Source organism: Chrysemys picta, chromosome 15 (genome assembly GCF_011386835.1).
Source record: "Chrysemys picta bellii isolate R12L10 chromosome 15, ASM1138683v2, whole genome shotgun sequence".
Classification (NCBI taxonomy): Eukaryota; Metazoa; Chordata; order Testudines; family Emydidae; genus Chrysemys; species Chrysemys picta.
Genome location: NC_088805.1, coordinates 20,319,759 through 20,337,837, shown reverse-complemented (window position 1 = coordinate 20,337,837; position 18,079 = coordinate 20,319,759). Strand labels below are relative to the sequence as shown.

At 43.3% G+C, this 18,079-nt stretch overlaps 1 protein-coding gene across 13 annotated transcripts in view; it reads right to left on the bottom strand.

The window, feature by feature from the left end:
- Positions 1–18,079, bottom strand: part of GALNT9 (polypeptide N-acetylgalactosaminyltransferase 9) — a 903,908-nt gene that overhangs the window by 203,397 nt on the left and 682,432 nt on the right. The window contains exon 1 of one of the 13 annotated variants that reach the window (XM_065568522.1): positions 7,643–8,259. The exons of 10 other annotated variants lie outside the window; for them this stretch is intronic. In XM_065568522.1, coding sequence (XP_065424594.1) covers positions 7,643–7,886 — 244 coding nt within the window. In that variant the 5' untranslated portion in view covers positions 7,887–8,259. Of the gene's footprint in view, positions 1–7,642; positions 8,260–18,079 lie in introns of those variants that run through there. 2 more of the 13 variants (XM_005299528.5, XM_042852565.2) reach the window with 2 other exon arrangements.

Sequence of the window (18,079 nt, the reverse complement as noted above, 5' to 3'; positions counted from 1 at the left end):
ACAGCCATGTGCTCAGTGCCTGAAACTGCATTTTTTAAAGGATACTCTTGATTTTTCACTTCCTTTATTTACTTAAAAAACAAACTAACAAAACAAAAAAGCAACAACCATCCAATGGTTTAAATCACCGCCATGTTTTATGGTCAGTATAAACCCTTAAATCTGCCAGTCAGTTGACACAGATGAAAAAAACAAATTGTATTAGCTCTCCCCTAGAAAAATGATGGTACTTTATGTACTATCCAAACTCTAACCAGATTCACAAAAAATTGAACAGAACAGGGAACATCTTTTCAAATGCAGTAAAATAACATCAGTCAAATAACTATTTTTTCTTTGGCACCATTGTAAATGTTAATTTTAATATTACACAGTACAAATGATTCCATTTCTATATGTTAGACAGAAAAGTCATAAACAAATGAGTCAGCCATAAAACAGTTACATGATTTATGTCAGAGTATGTTTGCTTACCAGCTACAAAGCAAAAAAGAACACATATATATTATATAGAAAACCACTATTAGTATATCAGATGCCCAATGCAGTAAAATACTTTAAATACTTTAATCAAACCAAGATGGTCCCAGTTTTTTTCATAATTTTTATGAGTATAAATGACATGGGCCGCCATGCTATTATAACAACTGGAGACTTTAATAAAAGTCTAGACCCAGTTCTTGATAAATCTTCTCCATCTCTATATAAAAACACAAATACTCATCAGGTACTTCATACATACATGGCTGATTTAGGCCTACAAAATGCGTGGAAATTCTACAGCCAGAAACTATAGTAATCACCCTCCCCTCCCCGCAGCTCATTCAACATATTCTTAGTTGACTTTCTTAGTATCACAAGACTATGTCTTAGTGCCACAAGACATGATCAATTTTGTCACTGACTGTTGCATTGGTATTATTCTTATATCTGACCATGCTCCTAAACAGATGTCTTTTAAGCCCCCAGGGCATGTACCCTCAACTAAAATGTGGAGATTAAATACCTCTCTGCTGTTTGATACATCATTTGTTAACTCCATCCAGCCAGAGTTAGAATTTTTTTAAGAATGCCCCCCACCACTTCATCAGCTCCCACACTTTGGGAAGTCTTTAAAGGCTTTATCAGAACCCATATCACTTCTTACAGCACCTTTAAAAAGAAATGGAGGGAACACAGAATTGATACCCTTGCAAAGGAAATTAAGGCCTTGAATGTACACTATGCTTCTGCCCCGTCCCCAGAGAAACTCAGAACCCTTAAGATATGAAATCAACAAACTTCTGTCCAAATAGGCTGAGTTTGTTTTATTCTGTTTGAAGCAAAACTACTGGGAATCTGGCAAGAGAACTAGCAAGCTGTTGGCACACAGACTTAAGCAAAAGGCTAACAGACCTGAGACTACAGCTTTTTCACATAGGCTAATGGTAATGGGTCTCATTAATACTAACTACAGTTGGTAACTCCCTTGGGGCTACATTAGCTCATATGTTTTGGGAGTGCCCCTGTATCAAGATATGAAATCAACAAACTTCTGTCCAAATAGGCTGAGTTTGTTTTATTCTGTTTGAAGCAAAACTACTGGGAATCTGGCAAGAGAACTAGCAAGCTGTTGGCACACAGACTTAAGCAAAAGGCTAACAGACCTGAGACTACAGCTTTTTCACATAGGCTAATGGTAATGGGTCTCATTAATACTAACTACAGTTGGTAACTCCCTTGGGGCTACATTAGCTCATATGTTTTGGGAGTGCCCCTGTATCAAGAATTTCTGGTATGAGGTGGGTCAAAGGACCAATTTGATATTGAAGTTGGAGCCTTCCCTCTCCCCATCTAAGTTTCATTCTTGCATATATTCCGGATACCTGGAGATTACTTGGTAACAAGGCGGCATGGTTCCAACATGCAGCTTTGGTCGCTAAAACAATTAATCCTGCAAAAATGGAAAGTAATCCCCACCAACGATTGATGTGTGGCTCAGTGATACAACTGACCTTGAAGCTAACGAATGACTGGCATGCCTCAGAAAGGGAATGCCCAAAAAATTCAAAGAAATTTGGGCTGCCTTTTTAGAGGTCTAGGATTAACGTAGACCCGGTAGCTAGATATGTCACGTCCCCTCCCCTCCCTTTACTCTACCCCTCTTGATTCACTTGGTGTATTATGATCAAGCTGGTATTTTGGTATATTTGTTGTATTTGGAAAAGATAATAAATTAAAAAAAAAGGAACGTGTTGAATTTTTATGGAGCCAACCCCTAAATCCACTCTTCATGTTTTTCCCCCTCAAATTTTGAGGGGGTGAAATCCTGACCCAGTTGAAATCATTGGGAGTTTTATCATTGACTTCAATGGAGCCAGAATTTCACCCTGGGATTTTAAGGGTCCAATTTCCCACTGTGTTGTCATTTAAAACCATGCAAAGTGGGTGCAAATGCTACCGTTCTGATTGGGTTGTGTTTTGCATTCAGCTTTGTGCAGGTAAATGACTACGCAAGGGCCAAAGCAGTGGAGATTTGAGCCCTAAAACTCTTGAAAAACCATGATGCATTGTGTGGTCTTGATTCTCCTCTCACCAACCTAATCAAGAGTGACTCAGTTGAAGTCAGTGGAGTTATACTGTGGTAAAACTGACATGAGATCAGAACGAAGTCCTGGAGCCTCTATAATTATTTTGCCACATGGAAGGCCAGATCTGAAGCAATGTTGATTTCTACCAGCTTGAGGAACTGGCTTGAAATATGTAAATATTTATCCTATGCCATTTGACTAACGGATAAACACAGCACAGCCTTTTTAATAAATCTACTTTGATACTTTCTCCTCCTGCCTCCGCATCACCCAATTCTGCAGTCCTGAAAAGCTCCCAGTGGCACTGCAGGAATGAGCCCTAAATATTATGAGACAAATGCACGGCTGAGAGCAGTCCCCCAAACTGAGTAGCTGCTTCTTGAGAATAATTAAGTGCTAATGTTATCAGATGTGTGTTAGCATCACGGGATAATCAAATTAAATAGTTACAATGGAAGACTCTCTCTGGTCTCCGAAAGGAGCAGTTTCATTAATGCAAAGCTAGAAGTCACACTTAATCCGCCCTCTTGTACACATGGCTTTGCCTCTACTTTCTGCAAAGGAATTACCCTTCATCTGAAAGACTCCAGCTGTAAAAGCTTCTTTTTGACAAATCTGATGTGGGCATTTAAAATGATTCATTCGCATCCCGTTTCCAACCCTTATAACCCATATGGAAATTTGAAAAGGCTCATTTTCAACCAGTTCCTAGCCTGCAAAGGATAAACTGTCCTTTTAAAAATACTGCTGTACCTCTTAAGTATGCAGATTGCCCAACTGAATTTTAAATGCAATCACTTTGCTTCCAGTACACTCTAAAATCAGGAGTCAGAGCCTGCATGAATCAGTCGTCTGTGTCCAGGACTTGCTATTTACATAATTTTAAGTCTGCGTGCTGCAATTATGTGAAATGTCCACTTCTTCCCTCCGTGCAATACATATGCAATTTAAGATCCATTTATCACACTGAAAATTGCCGTTGTATTTAATCTTCCCAAAGAGAACAAAATCAAATTATTATGTGTAAAGAATGATAATCTGCTGAATTAAAGAGAATATTCAAAAGTTATCCCTCCATGTCTGCAACCTAACAGGGCAAAGAGGTCTAATAAGGAAACCATGGGTAGGAAGGCATGATGTGAGCATACATAATGAGAAGATGAAAACTCTCTTAATCTTTTCAGATTGAATGAAATCTAATTACATGCTGTATTGACTGTTGTGTATTTCTGGAGAGAGACAGTGAAAAGGGACAAAGGCTATTACGGTAAAATTGCAGTCTGACCCTTCAATTGCTTTTGGCACGAAAGGTTATGCACTAGTTGGGGATATTAAACATTTTTCACTCTCTATGGTAAATTATTAGCAACAGAGTCAGATGCAGAACTAATTAGGGGAAATCTAGCCAATTAAATCTTGCTGCAAGATAAAAAACCAGAATGATCAGAAATTATCGTTATTCTATTTCATAAATTGCTGTCTGTTGTTCCTGCCATAATATCAATGTTGACTTTTAGATAAGTAATAGTCACTGAAAAGAAACATTTGAATAAATTTAGGATAATACATAGATTGATGAACTGGAGCTAAAATAGTTCAATGTTCATTACAGATGATATTTTGAAAGCCATGAACTTAACAGATTTATATAAACCCTATCAAGTAAATTCTATAGTCACGTGATTCCCCCTTGCTGCCTTACTTCTGCAGCAAGCAGCAGCTGGGTATGCTGGAAGCTTTCAGAAATACGTATTTTCTAAGACTATGGGAATTCAGAGGATCAGTATATTGAAAACAATTGTATGTTTGCACATTTATACAGGGATGCCTGGCAATATTTATTCATACAATTCTAAAAATTCTTCCTGTTTCACGAGATATATAATTCTTAGGATTATACTTCCTTGCAGTGGCTTTCACATAGGAACTTTAGTATAGGCATCTTTGTGGGTGTTGCATGGATGAAGGGATATTGGTACATTTTATTCAGAATTGAAAGTTAATATGGTTGTTGCCTGTGGACTTCAGCTGAACAGTTTTGAGCGGGCACATGATACACATGTAACTCTTCCCCCCCCCCCCCGCCCTTTTTTTTTTTTTCTTTCTAGAGAAGGTGAGTTCTAAGAAGTATGATAACATTTTCTTGGCTGAATGGAAACAAATAGAGGAGACAGGTTTTTTGACCAGCACGTTTCAAACTATGAAGTTGGTCTCCCTGCGGAAGGTCCTTTCTCTATGACTGGCGCTACAGGCAGGTCCATGGAAAATATAAATGAGGTCTTCCTTGTTTAGGACTAAGCATAATCAGAGCCCAGTATGGAATACTGGGGTATTCCTTATCAAATACTAAGTCTTCAGAAGATGGTACTTCATTTGCTGAGACCAACGTGGAAATGACTCAACAATAAGGAGAAAAATGAATGAGCTGGCCAGACCCCAGTCCCCATCCTGAGCTGCCATTACTCAGAACTGCCACTCAGGGCTCTGAGATTTAACATGTACAAGGAATGCAGGATCAGAGCCATTCTGGTTACAGTCTGCATTCCCAGTGGATCACTGGTCCCAATAAAAGAGAACATTAGAGAAGGCCTGGGAAGTCTCTCTCACACCTTAGAGGACAAGTATTATGACAAAGTTTGGGAAACCCAGATGTAGAGCAATAGTGTAGTGTGTACCAGGATGAAACTGCACAGCTCTGGAGCAATTTGAACCTGAATCTAATATCATGAGCTTTCCCTAAGACAGTACATAACTCTTTCATAAACAGACTTACTTGCAATTACAGTGTCAGAGCAAAGTGCTTCCTGCTAAATCAGAGAATATCAGGGTTGGAAGGGACCTCAGGAGGTCATCTAGTCCAACCCCCTGCTCAAAGCAGGACCAATCCCCCACTAAATCATCCCAGCCAGATTTTTTTTTCCTGTAGATCCCTAACTGCCCCCCTCAAGGATTGAACTCACAACCCTGGGTTTAGTAGGCCAATGCTCAAACCACTGAGCTATCCCTCCCCCCATTAAAAAAGAAAACACATGAGCCTAACCCAAACATAGATGGCCTGATTCTGAATGCACTTATACTAAGGCAACTGGACTGATTTCAGTGGCGCTTGGCCTGAGTATTCACTTATGTAACTTAGCAAAGGCCCAGAGACTTTTTGTTGCCCAAAGGGCACGTAATACAAATGGATCCCCCAGACCCAGCAAATTGCCAACAAAACCAGTCGAAATTACAAAGAACTTCCTGTTTAATGCAAGCCCACAGCAACCACATGCCATGGTGCCTGCCTAGCTCTTTATGCCTGGCACACTGAGAGCTCCCATTGACTTCCAGAGAAGTTATCAAGCAGGACTGATCTCACTGGTATTAAGATTCCACCTAGAATCACACCTTATGCATGCAGTTACCTAAAAATCAATGCGCTAAGAGCCAGATCCTATCCCCAGCTCATAGCTTAATTAACTGGGTTGTTGGGGATTTTGGCTTGGAAAGAAGGAATCTGCCCCACAACCTGTGGCACAGCAGCAGAACTGCTCTGCAGCCACTGCAGCATCCCTATGGCACCTGCACCCACACTTCACTGGGTGAAATATTCAGAGGAAAAAGCTCTGCTCTTTCCCATCCTTCCTCAAAACAACTCTGAGCACTGGAGCCCAGAGCGCCTCACACAGCCCACTCTGCTGGGCACAGGGTGTGGACTGATCCACTGCAGTCCAGGCCCCCTATTGCCGGGGTGCAGCTGGGGGGCAGGATTTATCCCTAAATTTGCTTATTCTTGACATCTCCTTTGAGCTGTTAGTAAAACACCCAACTGTAGACACAACTCTCTCATGCTCAATTGTGTGTATTTGCATGTGATACACACACACACACACTTGCATGTGTGAGGGAGGTGGGGGGGGAACAATCTGTGCTATGTTATTACTTGCCTGGGTACACTACTTATTACCATAATAGTCTAAACTGTTTAGATTTATACCGTCATTCAGAAAATAGCAAGGGGAGGAGAAGGCAGCAATACACATTGACACTAACAGAGTTTTTCTGCATTTTGGGGCTGCAGCAGCCTTTGTTAAATCAATGTTATGATTAAGAAGATTCTTACAATCCAATTGCAAGCACATTTGCTATAATTTAAAAATATGTATAAATTCTATCTGGCACTAAATTTAAGGCATATGTTACATTATATTGTAAATGTAACATTTATTCCTTCTCTCTCTTCTTGTCCAAAGCACTCACTTATTTAATTATATACTTAATCCCCCAGTATTTCACATTCAGCAGTTTATGAATCTTTGCAAATTTCAATGCACTTGTCATTCAAGAAGCAGTTTCTGTATGAAAGACTAGTAGTCCTGTAGTAACTTTGATCAATTAGCATGTTCTATCCATCATGGAACATAATCTCATTTGTATATCTAATGAGATTTTTCAAGGCTGGTGAATCAGAATTGAGTCCAGTAAAAAAAGTGGTGCATGCTTTGTTATTTCCTCCCACCCCGCAAGATCTTATCAGATTTAAGTGCCAGTGTCATTAAAGAACCACATGGTACTATCAACAACGGGACAAAAGATGCATACTCTAAGAATGTAACAGACGTGGTTTTGAAAGTAAATGTTGAAACCAAACATGGCAATGTGATTCCAGGTTATGCACGGATTGCTAATAAATCCGATATTTAAGTCTGCGCACGTGTGTACACACACACACACACACAGAGTTCCCATCCACCCCTTAACTTTACAAATATTTTTTTCAGACATGTGACCAACAAACTTTGGGGGCAAACTGCAGACCTGAAAACTGGAGATAATTCACAACTACTCCTGGACACACACCTCCCTTTCCCGCTCTGTTCCCGTCCACCTCCCTGGCAGCTACCTTCACACCCAACAGGCGATACTGACCAGAAGCAGATGTGGGAGTCCTCCCCCTCCCCAGCGGGCACCCAGGGACCCCTCCCCACGTGCTTCCCTGGTCTGCTGGAGGCGACCAGCTCTGCCCCGGGGGGCAGCGAGCTCCAGGCCGGGCTCTACGCCTGCCGCCCGCCCCCCGCCCGGGAGCCGCTCACCATTGAGCTGGTTGTACACCACTTCCTCCAGGTGGTCCAGGCGCTGCAGGATGGACTCCCGCTCGCTCAGGCCGCCCAGCCCCTTGGCGTGGCGGCTGCGGAGCCGGCGGTCGGCGCTCCGGACGATCTGCACCAGCTCCGGGGAGCGCTCCTGCAGCCGGCAGTACACGGAGAAGAGGATGATCCCCACGAAGACCAAGATGTTCACCGTCAACAAAGTTTTGATTTTCCGTGCCACCGCCATGGGAGCCGCCGGGCGCGGGGAGCCTCAAGGCATGGCAGCCGGAGCGGCCCGGGCAGCGGCGGCATGGACGGCGGGCTGGCCCCAGTGCCCCTCGGCCGGCAGAGCGGAGCTGTCCTTCAGCACCACGCGGGCGGACGCTCCCCGGGCACGCGGCTCCCCCCTGCGGCCAGCGCGGAGCTGGGGGGCGGGATCCGGCCCACGGGCTCCTCAGCGGAGCCGCTGCCCCCGCCCCGCCCCTCCGCCAGCCCCCGGGCTCCGCGCAGGCAGCGGCGCGAGAGGAGCGGCCGGCCCCCGCTGGCTCCGGCAGGCAGTGAGTGGTGCGGCGGGCTCGCCCCGCGCCCGCCGGCCGCCCCCAACGCACCGCGCCGGTGCGAAGTGACGCGCTCGGGAGCCGCCCGCCACAGGCCCAGCCGCTCCGCCCCTCGCGGCTCCTGGGGGGCGCTGGCCGGACCCGCTCTGCGCCTCGTCACCCGGCTCGCTCCCTGCGCCCCACCCGGCGGGTGCCGGCGGCTCCCCCTCCAGCAGCAGGGCCTGCGAGCCTGTCTCTGCCGCTGGAGAGCCCTGGGCCGCATCCCAGGCGGCAAACAGCCCCCCGGCCAGCCTGCCCGGCTCCACCTGCCACAGCACTGGCTAGGAGGGTGACCAGCTGTCCCGATTTTATAAGGACAGTCCCGATTTTGGGGTCTTTTTCTTATATAGGCTCCTATTACCCCCCACCCCCATCTCGATTTTTCACACTTGCTGTCTGGTCACCCTACCTGCTGGCAGAGAGTCCTCGGGAGAAGAAGGGGACTGAAGACAAGTAGAATTATAGAGCCCTAGGGGTTAGGAAGGACCCCAAGGGTCATCTAGGCTAAGCTCCTGCCAAGAAGCAGGATTCCTTGTGTCTTAACTATCCAAGACCGGTGTGCCTGCGATTGCACCTGACAATTTCTAAGATAGTCAAGCACCAAAAGCACCTTTTCTCCCCCCAAGAGGTTAGAGAAAGCTGCTTAGTTCGAGCTGACTGGATTTCCAAAACACCAAAGGATTTTGTGATTTCTTGCATTTAAACCAACAATCCTAAAAATTCCATTCTTTTTGTTTGCTACTAAGAATGTCCTGCCCCAGCCAAAAAACACCCAGGACCCAGCCACCTGGAGCATCCCACAAACACAAGGAGAAAGACAGACAGTCTTCTAAAGTACTCAGGGCTGAAACTGTTTTAAAGACATCACACCTTGAATTGCACCTGGAAATGAACTGAAGTCAGTGTGATATGCTCCCAGCAAGAGGTAGTGCTAAGCAGAAGGCAGCTATATTCAGCACCAGCTGAGTTTCCTAATGATCTTCACTCATAGTTAGGGTGACCAGATGTTCCGATTTTTTAGGGACAGTCCCAATATTTAGGGCTTTTTCTTATATAGGCACCTACTACCCCTCACCCCATCCCGATTTTTCACACTTGCTATCTGGAGCTATCCCAAGTGGTGCACATTGACTAGTGATCCAAGCTAAAGGAGAGAATAAGTGGGAATAGGTCTGCGTTCAAAAGTTTCAGCCTTCTTGCCCAACACAGAGGGAGAAAAGTACTCTAGGCCAGTGCTGCTATTTGAACATCCAGTAGTTGCTAAAGATCCCACAGGATCTCCAAGCTGTAAGCCTCATTAACAAAAGATGGACAAACCCCTTCAGTTAGCAGCTTCTGACTGACTTAAGGACTGAAAATAATAACATCCTTTTGTGCCCATAACAGTGCAGTCTAGCAGCTAAGTAGTGCTCTGCCTCCAAATCAACAGAAACCTCACTGGCTCTATCCATCTTTGAAGGCAGACCCGTAAGGTAGCATAATTGTGCAAGGTTGCTAGAATGCAGATCCACACCAAAACGCCAGTTCTGAACATCCATAAACTTTGAGCTGTTCAATAACTAGAACATCCATAGATTCCCGGGGCCACTTTCTGTGCTGTGTATCCTAAGAGACACAGTAGAGAAGACACTGCCCTAGGGGGAGGGGAGGGAGGTTGGCTTTATCCCACGTTGCCCTGCTGCAGGGGTCACAACCCCAGTGTAAGTTAGAGCACCCTTGAGGCTGTTCTGATTTACTGCAGCACAGAATCTCCACAGCATTCCATGCTACACACCCTCCTACACCCAGCATGCCCCTTATATTGGAGTTTGCAAGGTGTGCAGGACCACTTACGATCAGCCCTATGCTACTGCTGCGTTGGGGGAAGTCTCTCCTGGTCCTTTGTGGCACATTTAGGTTCCCTATACAGTGAAGCAGAGGGCAGAATTGGCTTAATAGATTAAAGCTATTATGACAATTTAGTGCATTATGATAATCTACTGTGACCCACTGCATAACATGGGCCACAGAACTTTGTAGCTTTACCACGCTCAAAGAGGTGTCTAACTATATAGATCAGGACAGGATTGGGCTATTTTGAATAGGCTAATCATGCTTAGACTACACAAAAATTAACCCCCCTAAGAATATATAATGTAGGGGCTGATCCTGATCTCACTGAGGGCAAAAGCAAAACTCAAATTGACTTCAAGGATCTGAGTTTTGTAACTTTCCAGTGACCAACTTATGTTTTCATTATTTTAGTACTATTTTTGTTACAAGTCTGTCATAGCAGTTATATTTTCTTGGAAACTACCAATTTGATGTAAGAAAATACACTGAACTAATACTCAAACGTAGTTTATTAGATGCCTTTATGTGATTTAATATATTATAGCAACACCTGCTGGTGCTGATATAGTTAAGAGTCTGTCAGCATCAGTATTTCTGTTACAAACTCCAAGTTTACAAGCTGGCTGCAAGAATTCACTTTGGATTCAGACTTGCTAGCAGGCAATTGGTCCCAGGAGTGAATAAAAAACACCTCCTCCACCACAGAAGTTTACCACGCATGCTTTCTTTTTTCTTTTTGTGTTCCACACTGTAGCTTTAAATGGGTTCTTTGAAAGGCATAATTTCATCCATAATATGGTTTAGGCCATAACAGTATTTTCTTTTGTTAAATAAACATTTTTACCTGGTTAGCTTTTTGTGCGTATGCAGTAGTTCAGTAATAGAAATACGCTTACATAGCTTTGCTCACTTGTCTCTAGCTAACCCCCGAGTGCTAAAATAAATAAATAAATATTATCTAATTCTTACATAGACCTTTTCATCTGCAGATCTCAAAACGCTTTACAAAGGAGGTCAGTTTCATTAGTAGAGCTGACCATTCCATTTTATGACAACTTTTCAGATTTCAACATTTGTTTTCATTTCCTATTGGAATGAAACAAAACCTTTCAAATGTTTTCATGAAATGGAACTGTCAAAACAGCTGTTTTCCTCTCAAGAGGGTCAGATTTTCCATTCTGCGCTCTCTCTCGCTCTCTCTCTAGTCAGAAGAGCCAGGATAGCTCTGGACTCAGAAACAGTCCAGATGAAAATCTGGTTGAAACTGACATGTCTCTGCACAAGATTTTGGCTTCAATGAAACAGCATATTTTGGTGAAAATACATTTAGTAAAAAAAATTCCAATCACCTCTGATCCTCATTTTACAAATGGGGGAAACTGAGGCACAGAGCAAGGAGCACACCCTAGGTCACCCATCTGGCCAGTGGCAGAGCCAGGAATAGATTCCAAATCTTCTAAGTCCCACTCCAGTGCCCTATCCACTAGGCCATACTGCCTCTTGTTGTGTTTGGTAATTACTTCTCTACCTCCACGAGTCCCACAGGGCTCAGTCGTCTCACCCATATTAATATCTATCTGAAGCTGCTGGGAGATGTCACAAGACACCATGTTGTGTAATGCCACCCATCTGTGGATGCCCCCTAGTTCAACATCTCCTCCTCCATCTTCCAACTATCCCAGTGCCTTGCTAAAATGAGCACCCAAGTGAAGAACAGCAGGCTGAAGATGGAGATAACAGCAGGCAGAAGAAAAGACAATCTGTCAGAGGTGTCACTCCTAATGCAGTGAAGATGGTTCATAGCCTCATGGCTTTCCCAGAAACTGAACCCAGGCCTCTCGTAAGCTGACCTGGCCACGGTGATCCATGCTTTTGTGACAAGTCACAGGTGAAGGCTTAATCTTCCACAATCTCCTCCTGATCTCTCTTCTTCAGGAGTTAGGGAACTATTGACCCCAAGAGTGATATGGGAGCAGAGCCCTTTCTAGCTGTGGACACAATGGAATTGATTCCTGCAGGAGCTCAGAATGACCAGGAAACTCACCACCTTCTGGACAGAATGTAACACTTCCTCAACTCTGCTTTCCCACACAATAATCCAAGGGATTTGGAGGGTCAGGGGTTGGGACCACGAGCCTGTGCTAACCCTCCTCAGAACACTATCTCTGTTGTAGCTACTGCTGATGGCATTTCCAGCCCAACATACCTCTACGCGGGAGGATTGGGTTTTGGGGTAGATTTTAGCATGTATTATTTTCCTTTGTGTGTGACATCTAAACATACCGTCTAAAAACTATCAATACCACTTCCTCCAACATGCAAACAAGCAAAAAATGATGGTTTAAGGTTGCAATCATGTGATATCACCAGAAGGTAAAGGTGCTCCGTACCTCACAGAACTGAATCATAACTTAGCACTATTCTCAGCATCCATCATGGGTTACGTCTCATCTTTTCCAACCCACTAAACGGTAAGTTACTCCTTGGAAGAGCATCCATGTGTCTTGTTTTGTACAGCACCAGGCACTCTGCTAGGGCTTACAAAATGATAAGTAAATAGAGTTGAAATGTTTTGAATTTTAATTTTTCATCTAAAAATTCAATTTTCACAACCCTACCCCCAAAAAGAATTGGTGTTTATTTCATCTGTGGGAGGGGGGGAGTTAGCACCAACCATCTAGATGGAATTTTTTTATTATTATTTTAAATAGAAAAAACTGCAAAAAATTGACTTTTATGAATTTTTTCCGGGCAGGCAAAGCAGAAACACAGTCCTACCACAACTGGTTTCAGCTCTGATTGAGCAAGTAAAATAACAAAAAAGGCTTCTAATGAAGCCTATTTAGCACTAGTATTTGAACAGTGAGGAGAAACACGTTAAATCAGTATAGGGAGGACACTTGACAGTGTGCAGTATCCTGGTTGGTATGCCCACCCCTCTTACTTTCAGAAGGATTTGACATTCGAGCTCCTGCTTAACGAGGTTCTTTCAACTGAGGGTGACCCCTCCCTCATTTGGGACAAGTTAAGCCCAGTCCTGCTTTCCTGTATTCCTACAATAATTATAACATTGGTAACCATATTTCACTACCCCTGCATTCAGTACTAAGGTCATTTGTACCCAACACCAGCCAAAGTTGATCACTTTGACACAGCTGTATCTGATGAATATGTAAACAGAGCAGGAGCAAACTGTATTTGCATAAACAAACCCATAGTCTCTTCCCCTCCCAGCTGTCGGAAGCATTCATTCAGACCCTGCTTACATTTATGCTTTGCAATTCAAAGGTAAACATCCTAAATTCTATGTTAAATTACCAACTCATACAGTGCTGATGCCCTCAGCTTGTTGTGAAGAGGTACTGCAGCACATACAATAATTACAATCTTACATTTATATAGCATCTTTCATCCTAAAGAATTCCAGAGTCTCTTTTCCACAGGGATTGTTCTAGCCATCCCTAGGCCAAAATGCAGCAACTATTTGCTGTATTAAACAATAGTATGGGAGAGGAAATGGAAGAATAAGGCAATACTTTTTACTGTTGATACTTACAGGGGGAATTTAGGTGACTATAATATAACTGACTCAACTGGATTCTGGAATGAATACCCTGACTCTTATGAAGAACGTCATGGGATCTTTAATGAACAAAGGTAGTTTGAAATGCCTCCTCTTCAATCTATTTAACATATATGGCCTCCATTACCATAGTATCTGATGTTACACAATCTTGTTATCCTCTACACCCGTCTGAGGTAGGATAGTGCTATTATCCTCATTTTACAGATAGGAAACTGAGGCACAGGAATACTAAGTGACTTGCCCACGGTCACACAAGAAGTCTGTGGTGGAGCATGGAATTGAATCTGGGTCTCCCAAGTCCTAGACTCGTGTCCTAACCACACCTCATCCAAAAGATAACGGGGGGCACTGGCTTAGTGCTGACTCAGTAGGGAAAGTGGTACCTAAAGCGCATCATGAACACCACCACTTCCTGCAGCACCCTTGCTGTTCCTTGGAGGTCTCCCATTCGAGCAGTGATCTAGCCCAGCTCTGCTATGCTTTCAACACAGTGCAATATGGATGAGGGCATGATGTTCTACTGATACCCTCCTCGTTGCCTCAGGATTATAGAGCTGATCCTGCAGACACACACGCATACTGGGAATGGTGCTTGCTACTGTGAGCAGCACCGCTGACATCAATGGACCTATGAAGCACATTAAGCGCAATGCCAGGCAGTAAGGGATTACAAGGCAAGTCCTATTGGTAACTAACTCTTGGCTTTTTCCAATTCCAATGAGACCACTTAATATTATTCTTACTGTAGATTTTAACAGTTAGTACAAATATGTCCTTTTTGTTTTAGCAAGGTGTCTGTATATCACTATTTTCCCTCTCTTACTGTAATGTATTAATAAGTTTCCAACACAACTGCCTGTATCATAATTCCAAACTGTATCATGGGTTCCTTCCTTCTGAAACTGCAAGCTGATCTTCAAGCTGGTGGAAATGCATTAAAGCAGTCCCAGCTATCAAGGCTGCAATACAGAGATGCATGACCAGCAGATTCCACATATTACAAGTACAGGTTTGATCTGCAGATGGGATTTGCAACTGCTGGTCTACAGCAATGTGATATACCTGGGCACGAAGGCTTCAGTACTTAAGAAACTCCAGCTAGTACAGAATGCTGAAGCAGGTCTCTTCAGCAACACACACTGCTGTGAGCACATCAAACCCAGTCTCTGCTCTCTACATTGGCTTCCCCTAGATTATCAAATCAGGATCAATCTTCTCAGTCCTTATCTTCAAGGGACTCCATGGCTCAGATCCAGGAGATCTGAAAGAGCCTGATGCTCCAGGATGAATACCATGGTTGACAACTTTGCTCCTCAGGCACAATGGAGCTCTCTACAATAAGGATAAAGTGCATCAGCGTGGGACACAGAACTTTCTTGAGGCATGGTCTCAGACTGTAAGATGAACTCCCCAGGAACCAAGGACCATCACCAATCTCATCACAGTCCATGCCAAGGGCAAGGTGCATTTCTTTGACCTGCCTTCTTGAACATAAATACACAGCAACAGATATATTTGAGGAGGGAAAAAAACCCTACCTAAAGAAGACACACCACTGCACATGCTTCTTCCCCTGGAGAGAGGATGCGAGAACAAACAACACATAGCAAAAGGGTAGTCACATTGCTTAATGCACTACTAGAAGGAGCTCAGATACTCGAGTGAGGAGTGCTGAATAAAAACCTACATAGAATAGAACAATACACATAGCAGTGTCACATGCAGATCTAATGCTGTCATGTTCATAATAATACACTGCTGATGAGCAGTGTACAGACAGCGCAGTAAATAACACACAGATAAAACCCAGCAATAATCTAAGTACACATTTCAAAAGACAATAACCCAGCCACTGCCAGGGCTAAAATACTCAACCCACATGCTTACACTTTACAAGGCTCTCAATTCATTTATATGACTGCTAGAACTCATGCCAATTTTTAATATAGCTCACATCTTTTTAGACAAATTGAGACCCTTGTTAATTTCCCCTCTGTTATTGACTCCCATCAAGATAGTACATGTTAATATGCTAAAATAGATTATTCACCATTAAAAACTTTCCAGTTGCCTTAATCATTAGATCTTGCCCTTTGCCATATCACGAGCCTGATGTCACAACAGAAAAAAGTTTTAGCCTTCACCTAAACACAAGTTTCAAGAAAACCCCTCCACCACTCAAGCCATAAAGAAGGAGGTCATGACTCCCCTGAAGAATGCTGGCTTGTGAGCCCCAGGTTGCAAACCAGAGTATTAATAACTAAAAACATTACCTCCGAATCCCCTATAGTGTTCCCTAGGAAATCCTTACAGTAAGTGGAAGATCAGGTAACATTATCTAGCTACCAAGAGCGAAGCTGGAAAGTCTGTAGGGGCAGCTGCTATATTTATAAAGTTTCTGGTAAAGAAAATACACAAAAGAGAGCTACATAAACATAATTAGATATTGAGTTAATGCAGATCCAGAAGCTATCTCATCATCTTCCTTCAAATCCTTCTTTAGAACTCTCCTTTGCCATGATGTCTACACAAAATTTGATAAGGGTTAGGCAGCTGGTGTGCTGAGACCCCCAGCTATCACACTGACGAATACTTTCTTATTGTTGCCTTGTGCTGCCCATCTGTCTGTATCCACCTGCTGTCTCCTGTCTTACCCTTAGATTGTAAGTTCTCTAGGGCCGACACCATGGTTTTGTTCTGTGTTCGTACAGCACCTGGCACAGTGGGGGTCCTGGTTCGTGACTGGACCTCCTAAGCATAACCATAGTACAAATAAACAATAATAAATTGTCACGCAATTCATCATTTTAGAGAGAGTCCTCCAGTGGACACCTATGGATGGGTAGCAATAGCCATACACCAAGGTGCAGGTTGGCATAGTGAGGCTCCAAGCTTCCTTGATAAAAACCCATTTGTTCTTGTCCTTTTTTTGAAATGGAGCTAAATAAAGTAGCACAGTCAGGATGAGGGGAAAACAATGCAAGGAGATCATGAGCCAGGCACGGAAGCTTTTTTATTTTTTAAACGGTTAATCACGGACCTTGTTGCAACTTAGAATTTTCACAGTTGGCCTCCCCAGTGGAATTTTATCACAGGCACCTTGGTCATCGTGGTACTTCAGGAAGTGCCATCTGGGTCAAATTCCATATTAATGTCACACTCTTATATATCTGTCCTTTTACCTAGATGCCTTTTTTACAGAAGGAAGCAGTGCCAAGAAGTGGGGAAAGTAGATTTTAGCCGGCTCGTCTTGAACATGGGAGCTCTCCACTGTAACCAGCAGAATAGACAATAAGCTACACTGGACCCCACATAGGTACGCGGATGGCGAATCTGACTGGGAAGGATGTGATCATACACACACGCAATTTAAAGGCCATGAAGGTGAAAATTAACAAGAGGCTAAAAGAGTAGACAACACAAGTTACTAGAAGCAGGGATAATTGTAGACTCTGTATAAATGCAATGAATTGAAACCCTGAATAAAAATTATTCAGGTTTTCTGTCTTTCATGCTTTTCCTCCCTTATTTTCAGCAGGAGATGTATTAGTGCTGGGGTCAGAAATTAGTTTGACTCTAAATTAGGTGATTAGAAGGTCCATGGGCCTAGATCTTCAGCTGGTGTGTACCAGTGTAGCTCCACTTACGTCAGTGGAGCTGCGCCAATATGCACCATTGTGAAGATATGGGCAATGGCTGGCAAATGTCCCGTTTTCATTCCTATGCTTTGAGGTACCCAAACATTTTGGAAGTGTTTTTGTCTATTTCCATTAGATTGTGTGCATGTACGTCTACAATATAGAGCCTATTATATTCTATACAGGTTCTTATACCACCTTCATCACTGTGGTACCTCAGGTCAAATCCTGCTTGGCTTGCTCACATGAGCATGCCCAATAAATTGAGTAGGACCACTTGCATGCCTACATCCAGCAAGATTTAGCCCATAATGTCTTAAATCCTGATCTCAAAATGAACTCAGTGCTGGGAGACCCTTATGCATACATGGAGACCTACAGGCTTCAATGTGAATCTGTCGATGCAAACCCATTTGCAGGATTAGAGCCTAATGCAGTATTTATTTATTTACTTGTCTATATATCAATGCGCATTATTAAGAGATGTGAAGCCCTCTAGCAAAAGCTCCAAAACAAAATTAAGGCAAGCAGCCAGTTATGTCAAAGTCACAGGAGATTAAATATTTTAAGTGCAGCAGCAAAGGGGCAATGGCATTATTACCTTCCGACCCGCAGCGCTGGACCCACTGCTGGCTTGAAACAATACAAATAATGAGATTTTTAGATTCCATTTATTTTGAAACAACAACTGGCAGCTTGAAAGAAGGAGACATGTTTCAGCAAATAGACTTGACACTGACATTTTTAGCAAAGACTAGCTGTGTGGTGCCTTGTTGTTGGGCAAGTC